The sequence below is a fragment of the Equus przewalskii genome, chromosome 15, assembly GCF_037783145.1.
Source record: "Equus przewalskii isolate Varuska chromosome 15, EquPr2, whole genome shotgun sequence".
In the NCBI taxonomy this organism is placed as follows: domain Eukaryota; kingdom Metazoa; phylum Chordata; class Mammalia; order Perissodactyla; family Equidae; genus Equus; species Equus przewalskii.
This window is the reverse complement of record NC_091845.1, coordinates 84881549-84899850: the sequence shown is the minus strand read 5'-3', so window position 1 is coordinate 84899850 and position 18302 is coordinate 84881549. Positions and strand designations below refer to the sequence as shown.

Here is an 18302-nt window from a genome sequence, read left to right as displayed (position 1 = left end):
GCATCAAAATGCTTTTATTGCCCAGAATAGGGGTGGGCTGTTTATTTTTTTAAATTCCACTTATCTTATTCGCACCTCATCTCTACCCAGCTCGCCTTTGCTGGCCCTGTTTCCTGCCCTGAGCCTGTTGGACTCCATGCATTTTCCCTCTGACCCCCTGGAGCGCACGGGCAGTTTTGTGCCTCTCACTGGTAGCTTGCCGGGCGCAGGCGCTGTGGTCGGGTAGTGAGGGCAGGGACCACATCTCTCTTCGTCGTGGCCACGGCCCAGCACCAGGAGAGGGCTGGCTCACAGTGCTCAATAAAGACTGCTTTCATTTGACAGTCATAAAATATTGCTTAGTGACTCTAGTCACCTAACTTCTCTCTTCCCATTGACGGCCCTGTTAGGTCAAGTCCCCTGGGCTGGAGAGCTCATGGCTGGAAGTCTCTGACACCAGCAACTGACCTGAAGGTCACAGCTTCACCTCAAGGTTATTACAAGCTGAGCTGACACTCACAGCCGGGCCATTTCGTTTTCCTGTTGGACGTAAACATTCTCAAAGAGCAACAACTGCACACAAGGTGCTACAGACTGAATGTTTGTGTCCCCTTAAAATTCATCCGTTGAAACCTCGAGGTGGGGCCTTTTAGAGGTGATTCGGTCCTGAATGCCGAGCGCTCTCGAACGGATAGGTGCCCTTATAAAAGCAGCCCCAGAGAGCTCACTCACCCCTCCTGCCACGTGAGGACAGAGCCAAAAGACAGGGGTCTGTGAACCAGGAATCGGGCTTCACCAGACGCCAAACCTGCTGCCACCTTGATCGTGGACTTCCCAGCCTCCAGAAAGGTGAGAAATAAATTTCTGTTGTTTATAAGCGACCCAGTTTACGGTATTTTATCATAGCAGCCCAAACGGAGTAAGACACAAAGTTACTCCGACACTGATAAAATGAAAAAAAACAAAGCCACTTCACCATTCTGTTTAAGCACAGACAAAAGTAAGGTCACTGTGCCACCACAAAATAGCCATCACAGAATCGCCCCGCTTCCTGACATCATCCAGTGCAGAGCAAAACTCTGCTTCCTCAGACCCTCTCCCAAATCACGTGACCAAAGCCCAAATCCTGTAGGTTCTTTCTCACATCCTCTTACCAAGGCGCCTGGCTGCAACAAGTGATACACCCAACTTACTTAACTACACGTATGTTCCTGGTGGTCCCCGGCCGAAATGCGCTCACAGGTGTAGGCAGTCATTTCACTTTCACTGATATGCACCAACATCTTATGGGTAAGGACTGGTATTCCCAGTTTACACCCAGAGAAACGGAGGCTGAGTGGGAAGGTGATTTAACAGAGACCACACAAGGGGACTTCGAGGCCTCACCCTGGTCACCTAATGCAAGGGTCAGTCCAGGCCCTTTTCACAACACCCAGATGGCCTCAGCCACGTGGAATAACGCTGTCTTTACCTTAGAGGTGAAGGCAAACAGCAGGAACACGATCCCTCCCACCAGGAGCATCTCTCAGTCTTAAGGGGCTTTTAGAAGGAAGCTGAACTCCACAGTGAAGGTGTATGTTCCAATCTGGGGAGTCAGTAAACGGATGGCCATTATATTATTCTGTATACCTGTGGGTATACAAACACTTCATAGAAATTTTAGTAAGGACAGTGAACTGAAAACAAAGCCCAGAAAGACGCCGGTCGTGCCTAGATGGCCAGCCGCCTCCGGCCTTTCCACCTGCAGGGCGGATGGATGGATGGAGCATCAGCAAGCAGGACCCCGACTAGAGCGAGGCACTTGTCCGGGGCGCAAAATTTACGGGGCGCCAAAAATCTCACTAACCAAGATAGCTATGATTTAGGGCAATATTTTAAAACATCAAATCAGCAAATTACGACCTAAGGGCCGGTGCCCTGTTTTGGTAAATAAAGTTGTGTCGTTAAGTCCAATCAGCATGTATCCACACAAAAACCAGACTCGAGCGTCCGCAATCCCGCGGCCCCACGGCGTCCACTGCGCAGAGGAAAGGGGGCGCCTCTCGCCCCCGGCCGCAGGCCCGGCGCAGCCCCAGGCCCCCGCCCCTCCTCCCCCGAGGGGCCCGCGCCACCCCAGGGCCCGCGCCCCACCCTGGCCCGCGCCAGCCCCGGAGCCCAGGCGGCCCGCGCGTTGCCCGGGAGACGGACGCGCAGCCGGACCGCAGCCGCCGCCATGGCCGACCCGCCCGCGCACCGCAGCTTTGAGAAGCCCAGGAGGGAGGAGGAGGAGCAGGAGGAGGAGAAGGCGGGGGACAGGGAGGCCGAGGGCTCGCACGGCGACGAGGACTTCTGGAAGGCCCTGGACTGGAGCGACACCCTCGACGACGAGCCGAAGGCCCTCCGGCCCCGCCTGACCAGCGTGGTCAGCCCCAGCCTGAGCCCCACGCCCTCGCCCGGCTTCACGCCCCGCGCCAGCTCCTCCTCGAGCGTCTCCTCGCAGAGAAGTAGCGCCCCCCGCCCCGCCCCGGCCCTGGGTCCCGGGCGCGGGCTAGGACGTCGCGCGCAGAGCCCGAGCCGGGCGGCGCTGTGCCACGGGCTGGTTCTCACGACCCTCTGCGTGCATTCGCGCAGCGCTCGCGCACACGCACGTGCCACTCCTGGAGGAGGAGCGGTGCCTTAAGGGTGCTGTGCGCTGAAACAGTCCTGCACAAAGCACCTCACCTCTGTGTCTAACTTCCTGTGCTGGAACCACTCCAGTCACTCCTTTAAAAGAGAGGCAGGTCCTCAGTCTCCCAGTAGTGACATTCCGGGCGGGACCATTCCTTGTTGGGGCGGGGGGCGGTTTTCCCCCACATTGGAGGATGTTGGCAGCTTCGCTGGCCTCTGGCTATGCCGTTAGCCCCTACCCTCCTTTGTGTCAATCAGAAATGTCTTCAGACATTGCCAAATGTCTCCTGGGGGGCCGAAACCGCCCTTTTGAGAACCGTTGATTGAGAGGGAGTGGCTAAATTTTTTAATGTTTCATTCAACAGGTTTTCCTAAAATATTTCAGACATTTAAGAAAGACGTGTCTAAAAGGAGTTTAGATGGGTAAGAAAATGTTTTCAGTTTTCTTTTTTTTTTTTTGAAGCTGATGATGTTTACATTTTGTATAAATGTCAGGAAGTAGACTAAAATCATCCAGGGCATTTGCAACTAATTCATTCAAACATTCAAAAAGGTTTTTTTTAAAAAAAAAAAAAGTCTACACTGTTAGACACTGGAGGAGAGAGAGACCAGGGCCCCTGCTGGTCTCCAGCCTATTACCCACTTTTGAGACGACCTGTCACTGGTTACCATAACATGAGATACACCTGTGCGCCGTGTGCACAATGGTAAGTGCTGTGAACTTTTAAAGTCTTAAGCATAAGGAGAATTGTTCTGTCCCATTACATGTTTTTATTTATCCTTTTAGTTTAATGTTTTAGTAAAAGATAATATATGCACATGATTAAAACATTAAAAATATACAAAGGTATAAAATTAAAAATCACCACGCCCTCCTCCACCCCTGCTCCACTCCCCAGAGTTCACACACTCTTAACAGTTTTGTTTCCAGGATAATTTTAAATCGCATATTTTCATTCCTTGATTTATCAATTTTTGATACAACTACTGACTTCCTCCCGCGAAAGATGAGGAATGTAGCTCATGCTACAGCCCCACCCTCTCCATTTTTGGTCATTGTATTACTTTTAGTTTAGGACCTTTATTTTAACCTCTAGGATTTTAAAGTATTTAAACCTCTACTTCTTGATTTATCAATTTTAGTGACTATCTATTAACTCTATTATGAAAAGTTAACACATTAATGCATTTCTACTTCCTTCTAGCTCTCCTCACTCTTCCTCTCCCAATTAACAATGAATTATATATATTATATAACAAACTATATTGAAATATGTGGTATATATTCATATAAAGTCATATTACTTTGCCAAGTTTTCTTATGTTTGTATTTTGTTTCATAATTATAATGAACTCAGTGCTTTGGGTACAGATTGATTCTAAAAATTGAAAACCAATAAACAACATTTGTAATTTCATGCTAAAGAACCCAAAAGTGTGACTGAATTCATGCACAAGAAAAGGAAATCCTATGTCTGCAAGACTTGGCTCCCGAAGGAAGAACTGTTCAACTCTCCTGCTGTTTTCAGTTGTCTTCGATCTTTCTGAGTTGGGCCCAATGACCACACTTTCTTGATTCCCATATTGCTTTCTTTCTTTAATTCCTTTTTTTTTTTTCTGGAGAAACTCTGCAGAAATTATTTCATGTAGATCTAATGGGTAGTCAAATTTCTGAGTTCTTGCTATCTGGAAATTTCTTCATTTTGCCTCCATACTTTGTTAATAATACAACATGGCATAAAAACATAGGTTTACCACCATTTTCCCCCAGGGCCATTGCTCCATTGTCTTCTAGAATCCAGTACTGCTTAGGCTGATTCCCAAACACTTCTGAGATTTGATTATTTCCTCCCCTCAGTGTCTGTAGTTTCTTCTGAGCCTCCTGCTGCATGGCCGTTGGACCTCTTGGATATGGTCAAGATTTTTGGTGTTCACATGCGACCGTGCAGCCCTTGCACAGCACTTTTTATTTCAGGATTCATATTTGTAATTTCCAAGAAGGTTCTTGTTCACTGATTGTTGCTGTTCAAATAGTTGGGTTTTGTCTTTGAAATCTCTTTAAGGGTACTCATAATATACTACAGTTCTCCTCTGTTCTGTGTATTTCTTCCTTTTTCTCTCGGGATCTGGTGTTCCGTTTGTTTATCTTGGTCCTTTCCTTCCACGCTCCTGGTTCTCCTCCAGCGACTGGTAATCCTTGGTTATCCATTTGTATTTATAAATGAATGAATGGTAGCTAGAACGGAGGCCTTCCACAGCTGAGAGGTTCCCCTTCCCGAAGGGCTGCCTGGAGGGTTGACTGAGGGGGTGGGGCCCATGTCAGAGCCAGCTTCCTGGGGGCTGTCGGCGGGAGCAGGCAAGCTGGGCGACCCACATAACTAGAGTTAGGATAAGGACACTTCACTGGGGGTTGGAGTTCTCTAGGCATTTCTTTCCCAGGTGGAATGTCACTTCCCCCTTTCTTATCCAAGCCTGCTGGGCAGGGCCCGAGAAACTTCAGACTGCGCTCTGCTTCCCTGAGAGGCCTCAAACCTCCCCGGAAGGCTGCCCACCCTTTTTAGAAAGCGGTTCTTTGGGCTTCCTCTACAAATACAGACAACTGCTGCCAAGTGCCCTGGAGCAGGGGACAAGAAGGGGCTGCCGGCCACCTGTTCCAGCCTCACCCCGTGAACTCCTCTGGTGACAGTCCTGGACCCCTCCTCTCTGCATCCAGCTGAGTCTGAGCTAGCAGCTTCTCCTGAGTTCCCTTCAAGAACTTACTCTCCTCTCTCATCTTGAGCTACGATGTTCTCCCTTCTGTTTTCTATCAGCCTAAGGCCATTTATTTTCTTCCTTTTAAGGTCGTCTTCAATATTACTTGTCTACTGATGACGCCTGTCTTGTCTTCTAGGGCTATTTTTCCTGGTTGGTTCGTTTTTAAGTGTTCGTTATTTCAGCAAGACATGGAAAAGAAGGGAAGGAGGGTTGTGAGCTCGGCTGCCATCTTGACCTGGACTTCCTATTATCTGGGAACCTCTCTTTTCTAGATCAGGTTCTTAATTTCTCCTCATAAATCTTCCTAAGAAGATGCCTCTTTTATATTTCGAAGCGTTCTCTGGTGAATTTGGTGAGAGAGTGTTTTTAAGAAGATCTATCCTAAAAAGTCATAAAAATGCAACCGATATTGATTCAACTTCTATTTTTAATTGCCCTGTTACTATTCTAGTTGCAAATGGGGCAAACTGGAGGAGGCAGATGCCTGTGGAGAAGCACAGGTTTTGGAGCTGAGCAGGTCCGGGTTCCGTCTGCGTGGGCCGCGCGTGACTCGAGCTTCCCTGGACCCTCAGTTTCCTGGCCTGTAGAAAGGGAATACTGTCACCTGCCTTGAGGGGCTTTTGTAAAGATAAAGGAAATGATGGGAGTAAAGCAACTACTGTGTACCTACTACCACACAGTCAGTTCTCAGTAAACATTCCCTTTGTTATTGTCCTTGGTCGTCTGCCATCTTTACACAGAATTTTGGAAACCATCTTTAGAGCTGGTTTAAGGAAAGCAGAGAGACCTAGATGAATAGCATACTGACCGTGTTAACTGTTGAATTGGAAACAGCAAGCATTAAGTGTTGTCTGGGAACTGCTCTGTCATGTTCCCTTCCTCCTGGTCCCTGTCACACGTCTCTCTGGGAGCCTGGATAGACAGCGCTCCCTCAGAGACTTCACAGGTGGCTTCGGCAGATAGTTCTTCGCGTGTTACAGGACACGGTCGTTCCAGAATTAGAACACCCCACTGCCGCAGTGTGCCAGGGAACGAAGCATCCAAAAGGGGAGGTGGAGACAGCAGAGAACTGAGAAGCGTGAAAAAGTGACAATCCTGAAATTGACTACATTATTTGGAAAACTTTTGTTTGATGATTTTAGAAGATCCAGCAAATTATTACCAAAATATTGAAATTCAAAGCGGTAAAGGAACTTGAAAAGCACTAGTTATTGCTCACTTGTTGCCCGTGACAGTCATCTTCACTGGTAGAAGTCAGTAAGTTCCTGCCTTCCCATCGTGTTGATGATAACTCAACTCGTTAAACCACTTGTAGAAAGAATCCCGACTGTTTAGCTACAGTGCATTCAACTTCAGCCCTGGAGAAAGAGTTTGGATTGTGTTTAACCTATTTAAAATGAACAATATGTTCTCGTTTAGATTCAAGTAAATGTTTAAACACACACACCATCACTGCCACCACCACCATCACACATGCGCAGACAGAGTGGTAGTAATTTACTCCCTGAGGGAAATAATACAGGATTGGGAGCCCCTGGGATTCAGAAAGGAGTATTTTCCAGAGAACAGATATGATGTAAACACACTGGGCCTGAATATACTGAGGAGATATGAACGGAAGAAAATATTTCAAAGAAACAGAAATCCGGATCTGGTATGTATATTTGTTAATTGACTGTTAAATGTACTATATTTCGAGGAACTGCTGACAACTATATAGGGGTCCTCAAATCTAACATTTTGTCTAAATTTCAGGAGTATCTTTCCCAGTTTTTATTCAAGAATTCCGATATCAGTACAAACAGAAGAAAGCTGGCTTCGAGAATTGTCTAGCAAAAGGCAGCAGAGTGAGTGCTTCGCTCCCTTAGCTCCTGCTGGGAGGTGGGGTTGCTCAGTGGAAAGAGCACGGTGGGTGGCCGGGGAGGGGGCTCGGTTGGAGTCCCAGCCCCACACCAGCCAAGGCTGTGACGACTGGGCAAGGGCCTTCACCTTCCTGAGCCTTGGTTGCTTCCTCTGTTGGCAATTATAGTACTTCCATCCCCGGATTGTTATGAAGGTCAAAGCGAGATGAAATATTTAAACTCCTTGGCGCTTGATCTTTAATAAATGGTAGCATTTATGTTCACGTCAAGAAATAATCTACCATTATGTTTTGATACATTATCTTTATTTTTTATTATAGAAGTAATATATGTATGCTGTTTTTCAAATGTCAAAACATTAAGAAACATATAGTGTAAACATTAAAATTTTAACTAATCCCAGCATATTCCTCAGAAGTAATCATTATGAATAGCCTTTCCTTTCAACTTTGACCTTTTTTGTGTGTTGTATCACTTCTCCATCAGGTGGTCGCTGAGAACCTCTCATAGGCCAAGCTCTGTTCTAAGAAACAGCAAACAAAACAGACAAAACGCTCGTCTCAGTGATCTTCTGTGGAATGGAGGGAGGTGGAGGTGATGGGGAGTAAATGGCACACAAAATAAGTCAATATGTAATACATCTGGTGATGTACGTGCTCGGGACAAAAAGCGGGGAAAGAGACGGAAAATGCTGGGCGGAGGAGGTGTGAGCTACACAGGTCTCTGGGAAGTCTTCACGGGGAGGCTGGGCTGTCTGAGCAGAGACCTGCAGGAGGCAGAGAGCGAGCCACGATGGTCTCTGGGGGAAGAGTGTCCCACGCACGGCGCACAGCAAGAGCCTCATTCTAGAACAAGGAGGCGGCTAGTGTGGCTGCACTGGAGTAAGTGAGGAGGTGCATCCTGGGGGATGAGGTCAAAGAGTCAGTGAGGACCAGATCTCTTTCAATGGGAATGAAGTGGGAAGTCACTGGAAGGTTTGCCCAGAGGAGTGACAAAATCCAACATAAAAGTGGACCAGAGATTAAAAAGATGCTAATTAATCTGTTGAGTCAGTGTAATTCCGATGGGTTTTTTCGATGGAATTGACAAATTGAATCTTTGGTCTTGCTTTGCAGTGTTAAAAGATAAACTGAGGCATTTGCAAATTTTTAAGAGTTTATTCGAGTGAACACGGTTTGGAATCAGGCAGCACCAGAAAGGAAGTGGTTGGGGCGCTCCACCGACGAGAACTAGGGCAGTGGTTTTGGTAGAATAGACGCAGGAGCCCAGCAAGGAAATTATTTGATTGGCTATGGCTTCAGCGCTTGCTTCATTTGGGAAAGGCTCGCCAGCTGTTTGTAACGGCCGCTCCTCCTCTGGCCCCGAGGCGTCTGCAGGAATGGACGCCAGCCTGGGCTTCACTTTGCTCTTCAGGCCTCCGAGCACTGGAGGCACCTCGTCTGTGACAGCAGGAACCTAGCAAACCTGTCCATTGTCTTCAGATCTTCTTTTATGGTGTTTTTTTTTTCATATAGGACTCATCTGCAGCTCTTATTAGTTTATTCCTGGGTATTTTATAGTCTTTTCTTGATGTAAAAATTGGGATCTTTTTTTCCTGTTATATTTTCTAATTGGTTATTGTCAGTGTGTAGGAAAACTATTGATTTCTATGTATTAATCTTGTATCAGAACCCCTTGCTGACTTTCTAATTAATTCTAATAGTTTGCCAGTTGAAAGTCTGCTGGACAATCACATTTCCAGTGAATAATGGCAGTTTTCTCTCTCCTTTAGTGATTTTCCTTAGCAGCATATCATGGATGTCTTTCCATGTCAGGAGAGATCGGTCTAATTCTTTGAGACGACTCTGTAGTATTACATGCAGTCACTGTCACTCAAGTAATAACCTGATGCCTAGATATTGCAGGGTTGGTGGGTTGGCTTGGTTTTGTGTTTTGAGCTCTTCTCTGTAACAAACAATGCCTTAGTGAAAATCTTTGTGCATTCATCTTTTTATACTTGTGCTAGCGTTTCTGTTGGACACAATGCCTCCAACGTATTTAAAATGTTTTCAGATAGTCCACGTGGGAAGAGCATCATCTTCTGAAGCCTCTCTCTTTCTCCTACAGCAGTCCTTGCTGCTCCAGGCTGTGCTGGGGAAATGGGGCAGCCCCTCCCTTCGGCTCTGCCCCGTTGCCTGTTTCTCTGATTGGTTTTTCATCATTCCAGTCTTACTCACTGAAATCTTCTAGACATTTACTCAGAGTTGCTGGTGTGTTGACGGCTGCCTTGCCCATTTCCGGTGTGGCCCTGGAATAGTCCCGGTGGTTTAGGTCACTGTCTTGAAATGGAACCCCCGCACCCTTGCACCTGAACACTCTTTTCCAGAATGACAGACACCAGGTGGAAAGAATAGTACTTTAAAAAAGCAGAAAACAAAAGGGTCTGCAAACCGTGGTTTGATCAGGTAGAAGATGCGTGCGTGCCGTGTTCCAGGAGCGGGAAGGAACACGGAAAGATTTTAAATGTGATACATCAGTGGCATTTCCTCTCTTGGTTCCTTATTGTTGATAAAATGTCGTTTGGGAAAGGCAAAACATGAAAAGATAAAACCAACACTGTAAAGGTACTTATTTTTCCAAGAGGCATATTTTCTTTTATATTAAACTTCTTTCCTACTTTGTCAGGATTGATGACAAACGTACACACTTTTCACAGGGAAGAAACTGCCCTCTGTGATGAGGGAGCCTGAACCTGAAAACCCACCTGCTCAGATAAGAGGTAAATAGGTGTTTGGAGGCCTCCTCTCTGCTACCAAAGGCAGCCCGCCCACCCGAGGGACCCGCCTGCACTTGGCCGGGCCACCCCCTGAGAATGTGTGCAAGGAGGTGGTGAGAAGTGGGGTTTCAGGGCATTTGAACAGCGTGTGCGTGCGCGTGCGTGTGTGTGTGTGTGTGTGTGTGTGTAAGAGAGAGAGAGAGAGAGAGAGAGCAAGACGGGTTAGGATCTCTCAACTAGAGAAAATGCAATACTCTGCACAAAGTTTTTCACTTTCCCTCTAAATCTATCCTTTTCTCTTCAGGAAAATGGGTAATTAATCCAGAAGAGCCAAATCTAAATATTTTATGTGAGCTGGAGGTAAGAAATGTTTATCAGTTCAGGAAGACCCTGTGCTCATAGTAAAAAAAAAAAAAAAATCACTTGTTCAATCTTCAATTTTCTCTCTCTCTCTTTCTAAATTTAGTTTGAGGAAGACTTTATAAGACTGTTCGAGCCTTCTCTGAGAACACTGCCCAGCATCGGGCCTCCGTCCATTCTGGCATTCAAACGGGAGACTTCCAATTTAGACATTAAGTTCAAGGTGATTTTAATTCATATTTTTTTTACTTTTACTGTAACAAATGATGTGAAAAGCCACATGACGATTTGTACAAAAGACAGTGAACATACTAAAAAGAGAAAAAAAAAACAAGCAAAGAGCTCGTTACTTGGAAGAGCGCTGAGGTGGCTGTGTGAGGCCCCTGGGGCTGCTGTAATGAGGGACTGCAGACTGAGAGCTTAAGATGACAGAAACCTGGTGTCTCGGGGTTCTGGAGGCTGGAAGCCCCAAATCAAGGTGTCAGCAAGCCCACCTGCAGGGCGCGTCCTCCCGCTCCTCCTGGCCTGGTCCTGGTCCTCGATCCTGGGCTTGCAGCTGCATCACTCCAGTCTCTGCCTCAGATGTGCCAGCATTCTCTGTGCCTCTGCATCCAAATGTCCCTGTACTCCAAAGACACCAGCCATACGGGATTAGGGCCCACCCCAACTGACCTCATGGGAACGTGATTACGTCTGCAGAGACCCCGTTTCTAAAGAATGCCACATTCACGAGCACCAGGGTTAGGACTTAAACATTTATTTTGGGGGGACCCAACTTACCCCGTAACAGCGGCCATAAAGCCTGGAAGCCTAGGTGAACGTTTGCCGTGTCTGATCGGGTTAAGTTACCAATTAATGCCTGTGCCGGATGGGCAAGGGAAAGGTCACCTTAGGGCTTGCAGCAGGATGGCACATCCCTGGGGCCCGGAGTGGCGGGGGAATGCCTGGGGTGTGATGATTTCCACTCTTGGACAGCACGGCCGTGGGGGGTGCTGCCCACTCCCCTGGTCAGGACCCCCGGATTGCTTCCTCTAAAGGCGCAGCCTCTCCCCTGAAAAGGAGACGCCGGCCGAGGGAGGAGGCGTGACACACGGTGCGCAGCGGCTGGTGGCAGTGCTGTGCGGCGTGCTGAGCTGGTCGGCGTTCATTGCCATTTTCTGCTGCACGTGGAACTCTGCAGTTCTAACGTGGGCCACCCCGTAAACACATCGTGTAATGTAATACAAGTCGACACTGACAGTTTATGTTCGCCCGGGGTTCTAAACTTTACGGCCACCTCATAGACTCTTCAGGCTGAAGGGCTTTCTTTATTCAAACACACCACCTTCCTTTTTCTGAACCACAAAGGCTTCTATCGGGGCCGTTTCTTGAGCTTTCTTCCCCTGACACCCAGAGATGGGCCTGAACATGGGGAAGGCCTTGTGGCCTTTCTTCCGGGGAATGGTCCCTGCACTGGCAGCAGGCAGGGCTGGGTCCTCCTGCACCGCATCTCGGGCAGATCCTTCGGGTCCCCTGAGATGAGGCCTCACACTAGAATAGTTCGGGGGCTGGCCAGCCCTCCTCTCCAGCCACGCCCTCTTCAGGGGCACATTCCACCCCACTCAGGGTCTTTTGAAGCATCTCCACCTTGCTTCACACCCCGCCCCCCGCCCACCATCCGCCAGGGAAGGGCTGAAGACACCATGGGCTGAGGAGTTCATTACTAAGACCCTCGTATGGAACAGGGGGGAGACAGGCTGGCGTTGCCGAGCCCGCTTTCTGCCGTGCCCCGTCGTTTGGTAGCCATCCTAGATCCCTCACCACCGTCTCTCCATGGCAAGGCTTTCCTCCCCAAGTGTCCTGCTTCCAGTGCTAGGCACTACTTACCATCATGTGTTTCAAGGGCCTAAAGATGCTGCACATTACTCTGGGGTGGTGAGTGCCTGGCTGCACTGGCCACCTCAGTCGCTCTTTGTCCCCACAGTGGCCAATTTGCCAGTCCCAGAGGATGGGCTCCATGGCAAACAGGTGCCCTGGTAGCATTCATGACCTGCAAGTCATGTGCCATCTGGGTCTTTCCCTGGAGGCCTGTGCCGAGGCCTGGCCGCTCTCCAGCCCAGGGGCCTTTGCAGTCACAGCCACTCCTCCAGTCACAACGTGGTCCTAGCACATCAACCCCGCACGGAGTCGCCCAAGCCCCCAGCTCCCGGTCTCCCTCTTGTTTCTCCTGCTCTCCCCACACCCCACCTGAGTTGCCTTCACAGCAAGACAGGAGAACTCAGAGCCCCAACCTGGGCTTCCCCTTGAGAAAGGACTCCACCTTCCTTTAGAAGTTGGTCATTGTAAATGGTGGCCTACATAGAAACTTGAGACCTTTTCTTACCTGCCACTTCTTAGAGAGTTTATGTCCTCAAACCCCTTAGACCATTTGCATAGTGTCTAGTGTGTGTGATCCTTTCTCTTGCATCTGGTTACACACTGTGCATCCCCCCATCCCACAAGGAACTCTAGGGTCAACAGTAAAGTCATTTCTGCAACTTTCTCCTTGCACTGAGGAGGCACCCCAAGGACTCACGCAGCTCCTGAAGGGCTCAGCTGTGTCCTGTGAACTGTACCCACAGAGACCCTCAAAACACCACCTCAGCCCCCTCGGGCCTCCCCAGCCCTTGGATAGCTGGGATATCTCATTCCTGGAGTCTACAGTTCTTGCTGGCGTGGTGCCTTTCCACAGAGGCTCTCAGCCCCCCAAAATTCCCCACCAGCTATTGGGGAGCCCCCTGGGGGTCTGAAGGAGTTCTCAAGCAGGTTTGCCCACCCCCCAACCCCAGCCCCCGCCGTCCTGCTGGACGCTTGCTGGCCCTGCCAGAGCCCGGCTCCTGCCGCTCAGAGGCTCTGGGCCTCCTTGCGGGCACGCCTTCACTGTCTGCCCCTCTCTGAAGGAAGAAGACGAAGAGCTGTCGCCCAAGTGTGAATTCTGTGGGAGCGATCTAAGAACCTTTCTTTCCAATGTGGACGTCTCCGCCGACAACAGTGGCTCTGAGTGGACAGAACATGTAAGTTCCTGAGCAGGCTTACTGAGGAAAGAGTGTCATTTTTAACCGCTGCTTTTAAACATAGCCGGTATTTCTCCCTGCATCTTTCCCATGCGTTGCCATTCTGAAAAGAGCTGTGCTAGCCGTGGGGGAAATGCAGATCACAACAACAGCGAGACACCACTTCGCACCCCCTGTCACAAAGACAAATGATGACCAGTGTCGGCAAGGACCTAGAGACCCTGGAACCCTCATCACTACTGAAGGAGAAGACAAAAAAGTATGGGCGCTCTGGAAAACAGCCTGGCGGGTCCTCAAAAAGCTACCCCAGCAGTTCCATCGCAGGTGTATGCCTAAGAGAATTGAAAACTATGTCCACACAAAAACTTGTACACAAACGTTCATAGCAGCCAAAAAGTGAAAACGACCCCAAATGTCCCTCAGCTGATGAACAGGTACATAAATGTGGTGTATCCACACAATGGGATATGATCCAGCCATAAAAAGAAACGAAATACTGACATGCTACAACATAGAGGAACCTTGAAAACATTATGCTCAGTGCAAGAAGCCAGTCGTGAAGTGCCACATGTTGTAGGATCCTGCTTATAGGAACTGTCAGAATAGGCAAATCTATAGAGACAGAAAATAGGTTAGGCTCTGCCAGGGGCTGGGCAAGAGGGGGATAAGGAGCAACTGTTAATGGGTACAGGTTTCATGTTCTGAAATTGACTGTGGTGATGGTTGCATAACTCTGCGATATGCTAAAAACCATTGAACTGTACACTTGAAATGGGAGAATCATATGGTACGTGAATTATGTCTCAATAAAGCTGTTACCAAAAAAATTATGATAGGTTGTTATCCAGACCCCGTTAGCCGCTTTTGGTTTTTTTTCTTCAGTTATCTTCACCTGGGACTGATGAGATGAAAAGAACCTCCCTGTTTTTCAGGCCTCCTGTTGCGATTACTTCCAAAACCTGCTGGACTACATCTATGAGGAAAAACAAAACATCCCAAGCTCTGAAGCCGAGTTGATCTGCATCAACCCTCATGCAGCCCATGGCAGTGAGACGGACAGGCTCAAAGCAAAGGAGAAAGCCCTGCGGAGGTAACTGGCGCCTTCGGCCCTGAGACTCAGAGGGCCCCCTGCAGCAGAGAGCCTTTTGTGAAATGAGCCTTGTTTTCTCAAAATGTATCATTTTGAACATTTGTTCCCAGTGAAGAAATAAAAATTGGCCAAAGCCAACCTATTACAATTCCTGGTGGATGTTATGAGATTCGGAAACTCAGTGAATACACTGATTTAAAGTATAAATTTACCGGGGCCAGCCCAGTGGCGTAGTGGTTAGGTTTGCACTCTCTACTTCAGCGGCCCGGGGTTCGCAGGTTCGGATCCTGGGCACTGACCTACACATCGCTCATCAAACCATGCTGTGGCGGCATCCCATATGCAAAATAGAGGAAGACTGGCACAGATGTTAGCTCAGGGCCAATCTTCCTCACAAAAAAATAAATAAGTGAAGTGTAAATTTACCAATCCAAAATTCCCAGGGCAATTCAGAATTCCTAAATCAGAACAATTTGTCCGCTAAACAGAGCAGCAACCCAGGCACACTTCTTCCATGACTGATTCACAGGTCCTAACAGATGCAAATAACAAGGGATGGCATTTAAATAGTTAAAATTTATAGTATGCTGTTTTAAGCTTCAAACACATTTCAGATTTATGTATCCTACTTTTTAATTTTGTAGAAAACAGGAGCGACAAATGGCCAAACATCTTTCAATAATAGCAACTCAACAGCCGAATGTCCCTGAAGACGGTAAGTTCGTCAGCGCTGATGTGATAGACGGGTTGTACATCAGAAAGCTCCTATGTTTGACCAAGATCTCAAATTGGCATATTTTAAAAATAATATTTAAAATTTTCATTTCAGTCAATGCGTCAGTCAAAGTGGCTCAGAAAATCCGGTGTTTCAGTCATCTGGCTTTTGAAGCTTTTAGTCTTCAGCTCATTATTGTTATTGATTGAAATAAACACCAACATCTAGAGAGCACTTTCCAGATGGCTGCCAAGAGTTTTGAGTTCATTGTCTTGTCTCACTAAACACACATTCCGTTTTGTTTCCAAGCTGGAATGTGGAAAATCTGTCAAAAATGAATCAGATGCCTTTCTTCACCCATAGGTTCCATCAGCTGGCTGGCCAGTCTAGCTATGGTACTGGTACAACTGAGGGAGCATGGATTTTAGAATCAGAAGTTCCAGATTTCTACCCTTGGTTTTCTCCTTTATAGGTTGTCTGATTTGGGGTAAATTGCTTGCGCTTCCTGAACACTGGGCTCCTCCTCTACCACTCAGAGCTACTGAAAAAATGCAGAGGGAAGATACATTTATACATATTTTTCTCAAACTAAATCCTAGTATCAAGTTCCTTGATATTCAACTGTTTCCTACTAAACATAAGGCCAGAAAACTCCACTTAATGAAAATCATCATTTTTCTTCTAACAAAGGAATGTTCTCATATTTTAACAAAAGAAGGCCTTCACTTTGAGGAAGATCCTCATTTTTCTCCCATTAAAAAAATGTCTGATGAATCAATGCGTTTGTAATAGGGTGTGAAATTTCATTTTAGAAGAGAGGTTTTAGAAAATTTAAAACATATATTTACTTTCCTGTGATTCTTTTCCCATTAGATCCAAAGCACTTAAAAACAATTTCTTATCAACTTTCCGCGGATATTCCAGAAAAAAAGCCAAGTGATGACAGACTATTTGATTTCCAACTAGACCAAAAAGACGTATCCATTGTTTGTTGTGATTCCAGGATAGCGTGTGGAAAGGTAAGGAGCTTGTCATTTTTTCAATTGCTACTCTTTAAAGATGAGTTTTACCTAAAATTATAAAAGCTGTCATAATGAGTATAACAGTTTTGCTACAGGACACATTTAACCATTTGTCAAAAAGAATGGGTACAGACTTGGCCTTTTAACTTCTACTGGACTTTCTAACAATGCTGTACATACGTTTTATGGGGGGCTATTTTGGTTAAAGCCTTTTTACTTTACAATGGGATAATTGTACATTAAGGAACATTTGGGACTCTTGGAAAACTAAAAAGAAGGAGAGAAAATCACCAAAAGTCTAAAGCACTTCCCCAGAATTACTACTAATATTTCAATATTTTCTAGATCTGCACTACCCAATATGGTAGCAACTACTACACATGGCTATCTAAATATAAAATAATTAAAATTAAATAAAATTTAAAATGTAATTCTTTAGTTACGCTCACCACATTTCAAGTGCTAAATAGCTGTGTGTGACTAATGGTCACCATCTTGCAGTACAGATATAGAACATTTTTATGGTCACTAAAAGTTCTGTCAGCACTGTTCTGGTCTTTTTTTATGCATGTGTTTTTGTTAACACACTTCTAGTTATATTATATATGTAATTTTTATCTTTCTTAACTTAATTATAAAAATATTTTCTATGATATTATATAGCTTACATTAACATCATTTTAATATCTATGTGCTTTTTCATTTGGTTTGTTTAACCGTTCCCCTTTTATTGGACATACAGGTTATTAACAATTTTTTTGTTAATACCAAATAATATTGCTTTGAGTATCTTTATGTATAAATTTATTTTTATATAAGTATAGCTTCTCAGAATAGATTCTTAGAAGTTAACTTACTGAGACCAGGCTTGTTTCTCTTGGTGATACAGAATTTAAGGGGTGGCAGTGAACTGAGGTGCCTGATGAAATAAAATCCAAACCGTGTCTAGAGGAAGGTCACTCATCTAGCCCTCAGATTACTCCTACAAATTATCTTTCAAGTTCAATTCCAGCACATGGTGAAAAATAATCAAGAACACAAGGAAACTCAGACACAACTGAAAACCAAGAGGAATGATATCCAATAAGACCTGCAAAGACTTTGAAAATTGAAGTAATCTAACTATGTTTATGAAAATAAAAGATCAGCTTGAAGATATATGGAGGGAACAGAAAATTATAAAGTGATATAACAGGTGTTAAAAGAAAAAAAATGAACTTATAGAGGTGAAAAGAAAACAACTGAAATTAAAAACTTAGAAGATGAGAGTTAAATGCAAATTAGACCAACTAAAGAGAGAACTAATGACTTGGAAGAAATGTAAAAAAAATTATCAAAATTCACCATGGGGGCAAAAAAAGGTTAGGAATATAGAAGAGAGTGTATGAAATGGGGAGTCTAAAATGTATTTACTCAAAACCCCAGAAGGAGAGAAGAAGGATAATCAGGCAGAGGCAATATCTGAAGAGATAATGGATAGTAATTTCCTAGAACAGATATGAGAGACCAATCCACAGATTGAAGAAGCCCACTGAATCCCAAGCAGGGTGAATTAAAAAGGAAAAAACCCTAAACATATCATAATCAAACTGCAGAACACCAAAGACAAAAAGAAAATCTCAAAAGCAGCAGAGAATGGAAGGTTCCATTTACACTTAAAGGAGAAGAATTAGACCATCCGATGACCTCCCAACAGCAACAATGGAAGCCAGGAGGTGGTGGAATGTCTTCCTTGTGCTGAAAGAAAATAGTCAATCTAGAAATCTACGCCCACTTAAAATATCTTTCAAGAAAATGTGCCCCAAAAAGACATTGTCTGGCAAAAACAAAGAGAGTTTATCAACAGTAGCCCCTCACTAAAGGAAATTTTAAAGACTGTGGTTTATGTAGTTGGACAGTCTGAGATTCTAGAAAGGTGAAGAGCAAAGAAAGTGGTATGTGGTATATATGGATTAAACTAAAAGTTGGCTGATAAAACAGTAATAATTATAATAATAATGGCCCATGGGGTTTCAAAAAGCAGTCTAGAACAAAATTGCATGACAGAATAGTACAGAATGGGAAGGAGGCTAAATGCGGTTTCTGTT

At 45.8% G+C, this 18302-nt stretch overlaps 1 protein-coding gene across 2 annotated transcripts in view; it reads left to right on the top strand.

Annotated features, from left to right (window-relative positions):
• The first annotated feature begins 2152 nt into the window (after positions 1 to 2152).
• Positions 2153 to 18302, top strand: part of ERICH6 (glutamate rich 6) — a 30143-nt gene continuing 13993 nt past the window's right edge. The window contains exons 1-10 of one of the 2 annotated variants that reach the window (XM_070576338.1): positions 2153 to 2462; positions 2991 to 3048; positions 7135 to 7226; positions 9937 to 9999; positions 10301 to 10356; positions 10463 to 10579; positions 13275 to 13388; positions 14321 to 14478; positions 15123 to 15193; positions 16067 to 16212. In XM_070576338.1, the coding sequence (XP_070432439.1) occupies positions 2192 to 2462; positions 2991 to 3048; positions 7135 to 7226; positions 9937 to 9999; positions 10301 to 10356; positions 10463 to 10579; positions 13275 to 13388; positions 14321 to 14478; positions 15123 to 15193; positions 16067 to 16212 (1146 nt within the window). In that variant the 5' untranslated portion in view covers positions 2153 to 2191. Of the gene's footprint in view, positions 2463 to 2990; positions 7034 to 7134; positions 7227 to 9936; positions 10000 to 10300; positions 10357 to 10462; positions 10580 to 13274; positions 13389 to 14320; positions 14479 to 15122; positions 15194 to 16066; positions 16213 to 18302 lie in introns of those variants that run through there. The other variant, XM_008521455.2, reaches the window with a different exon arrangement.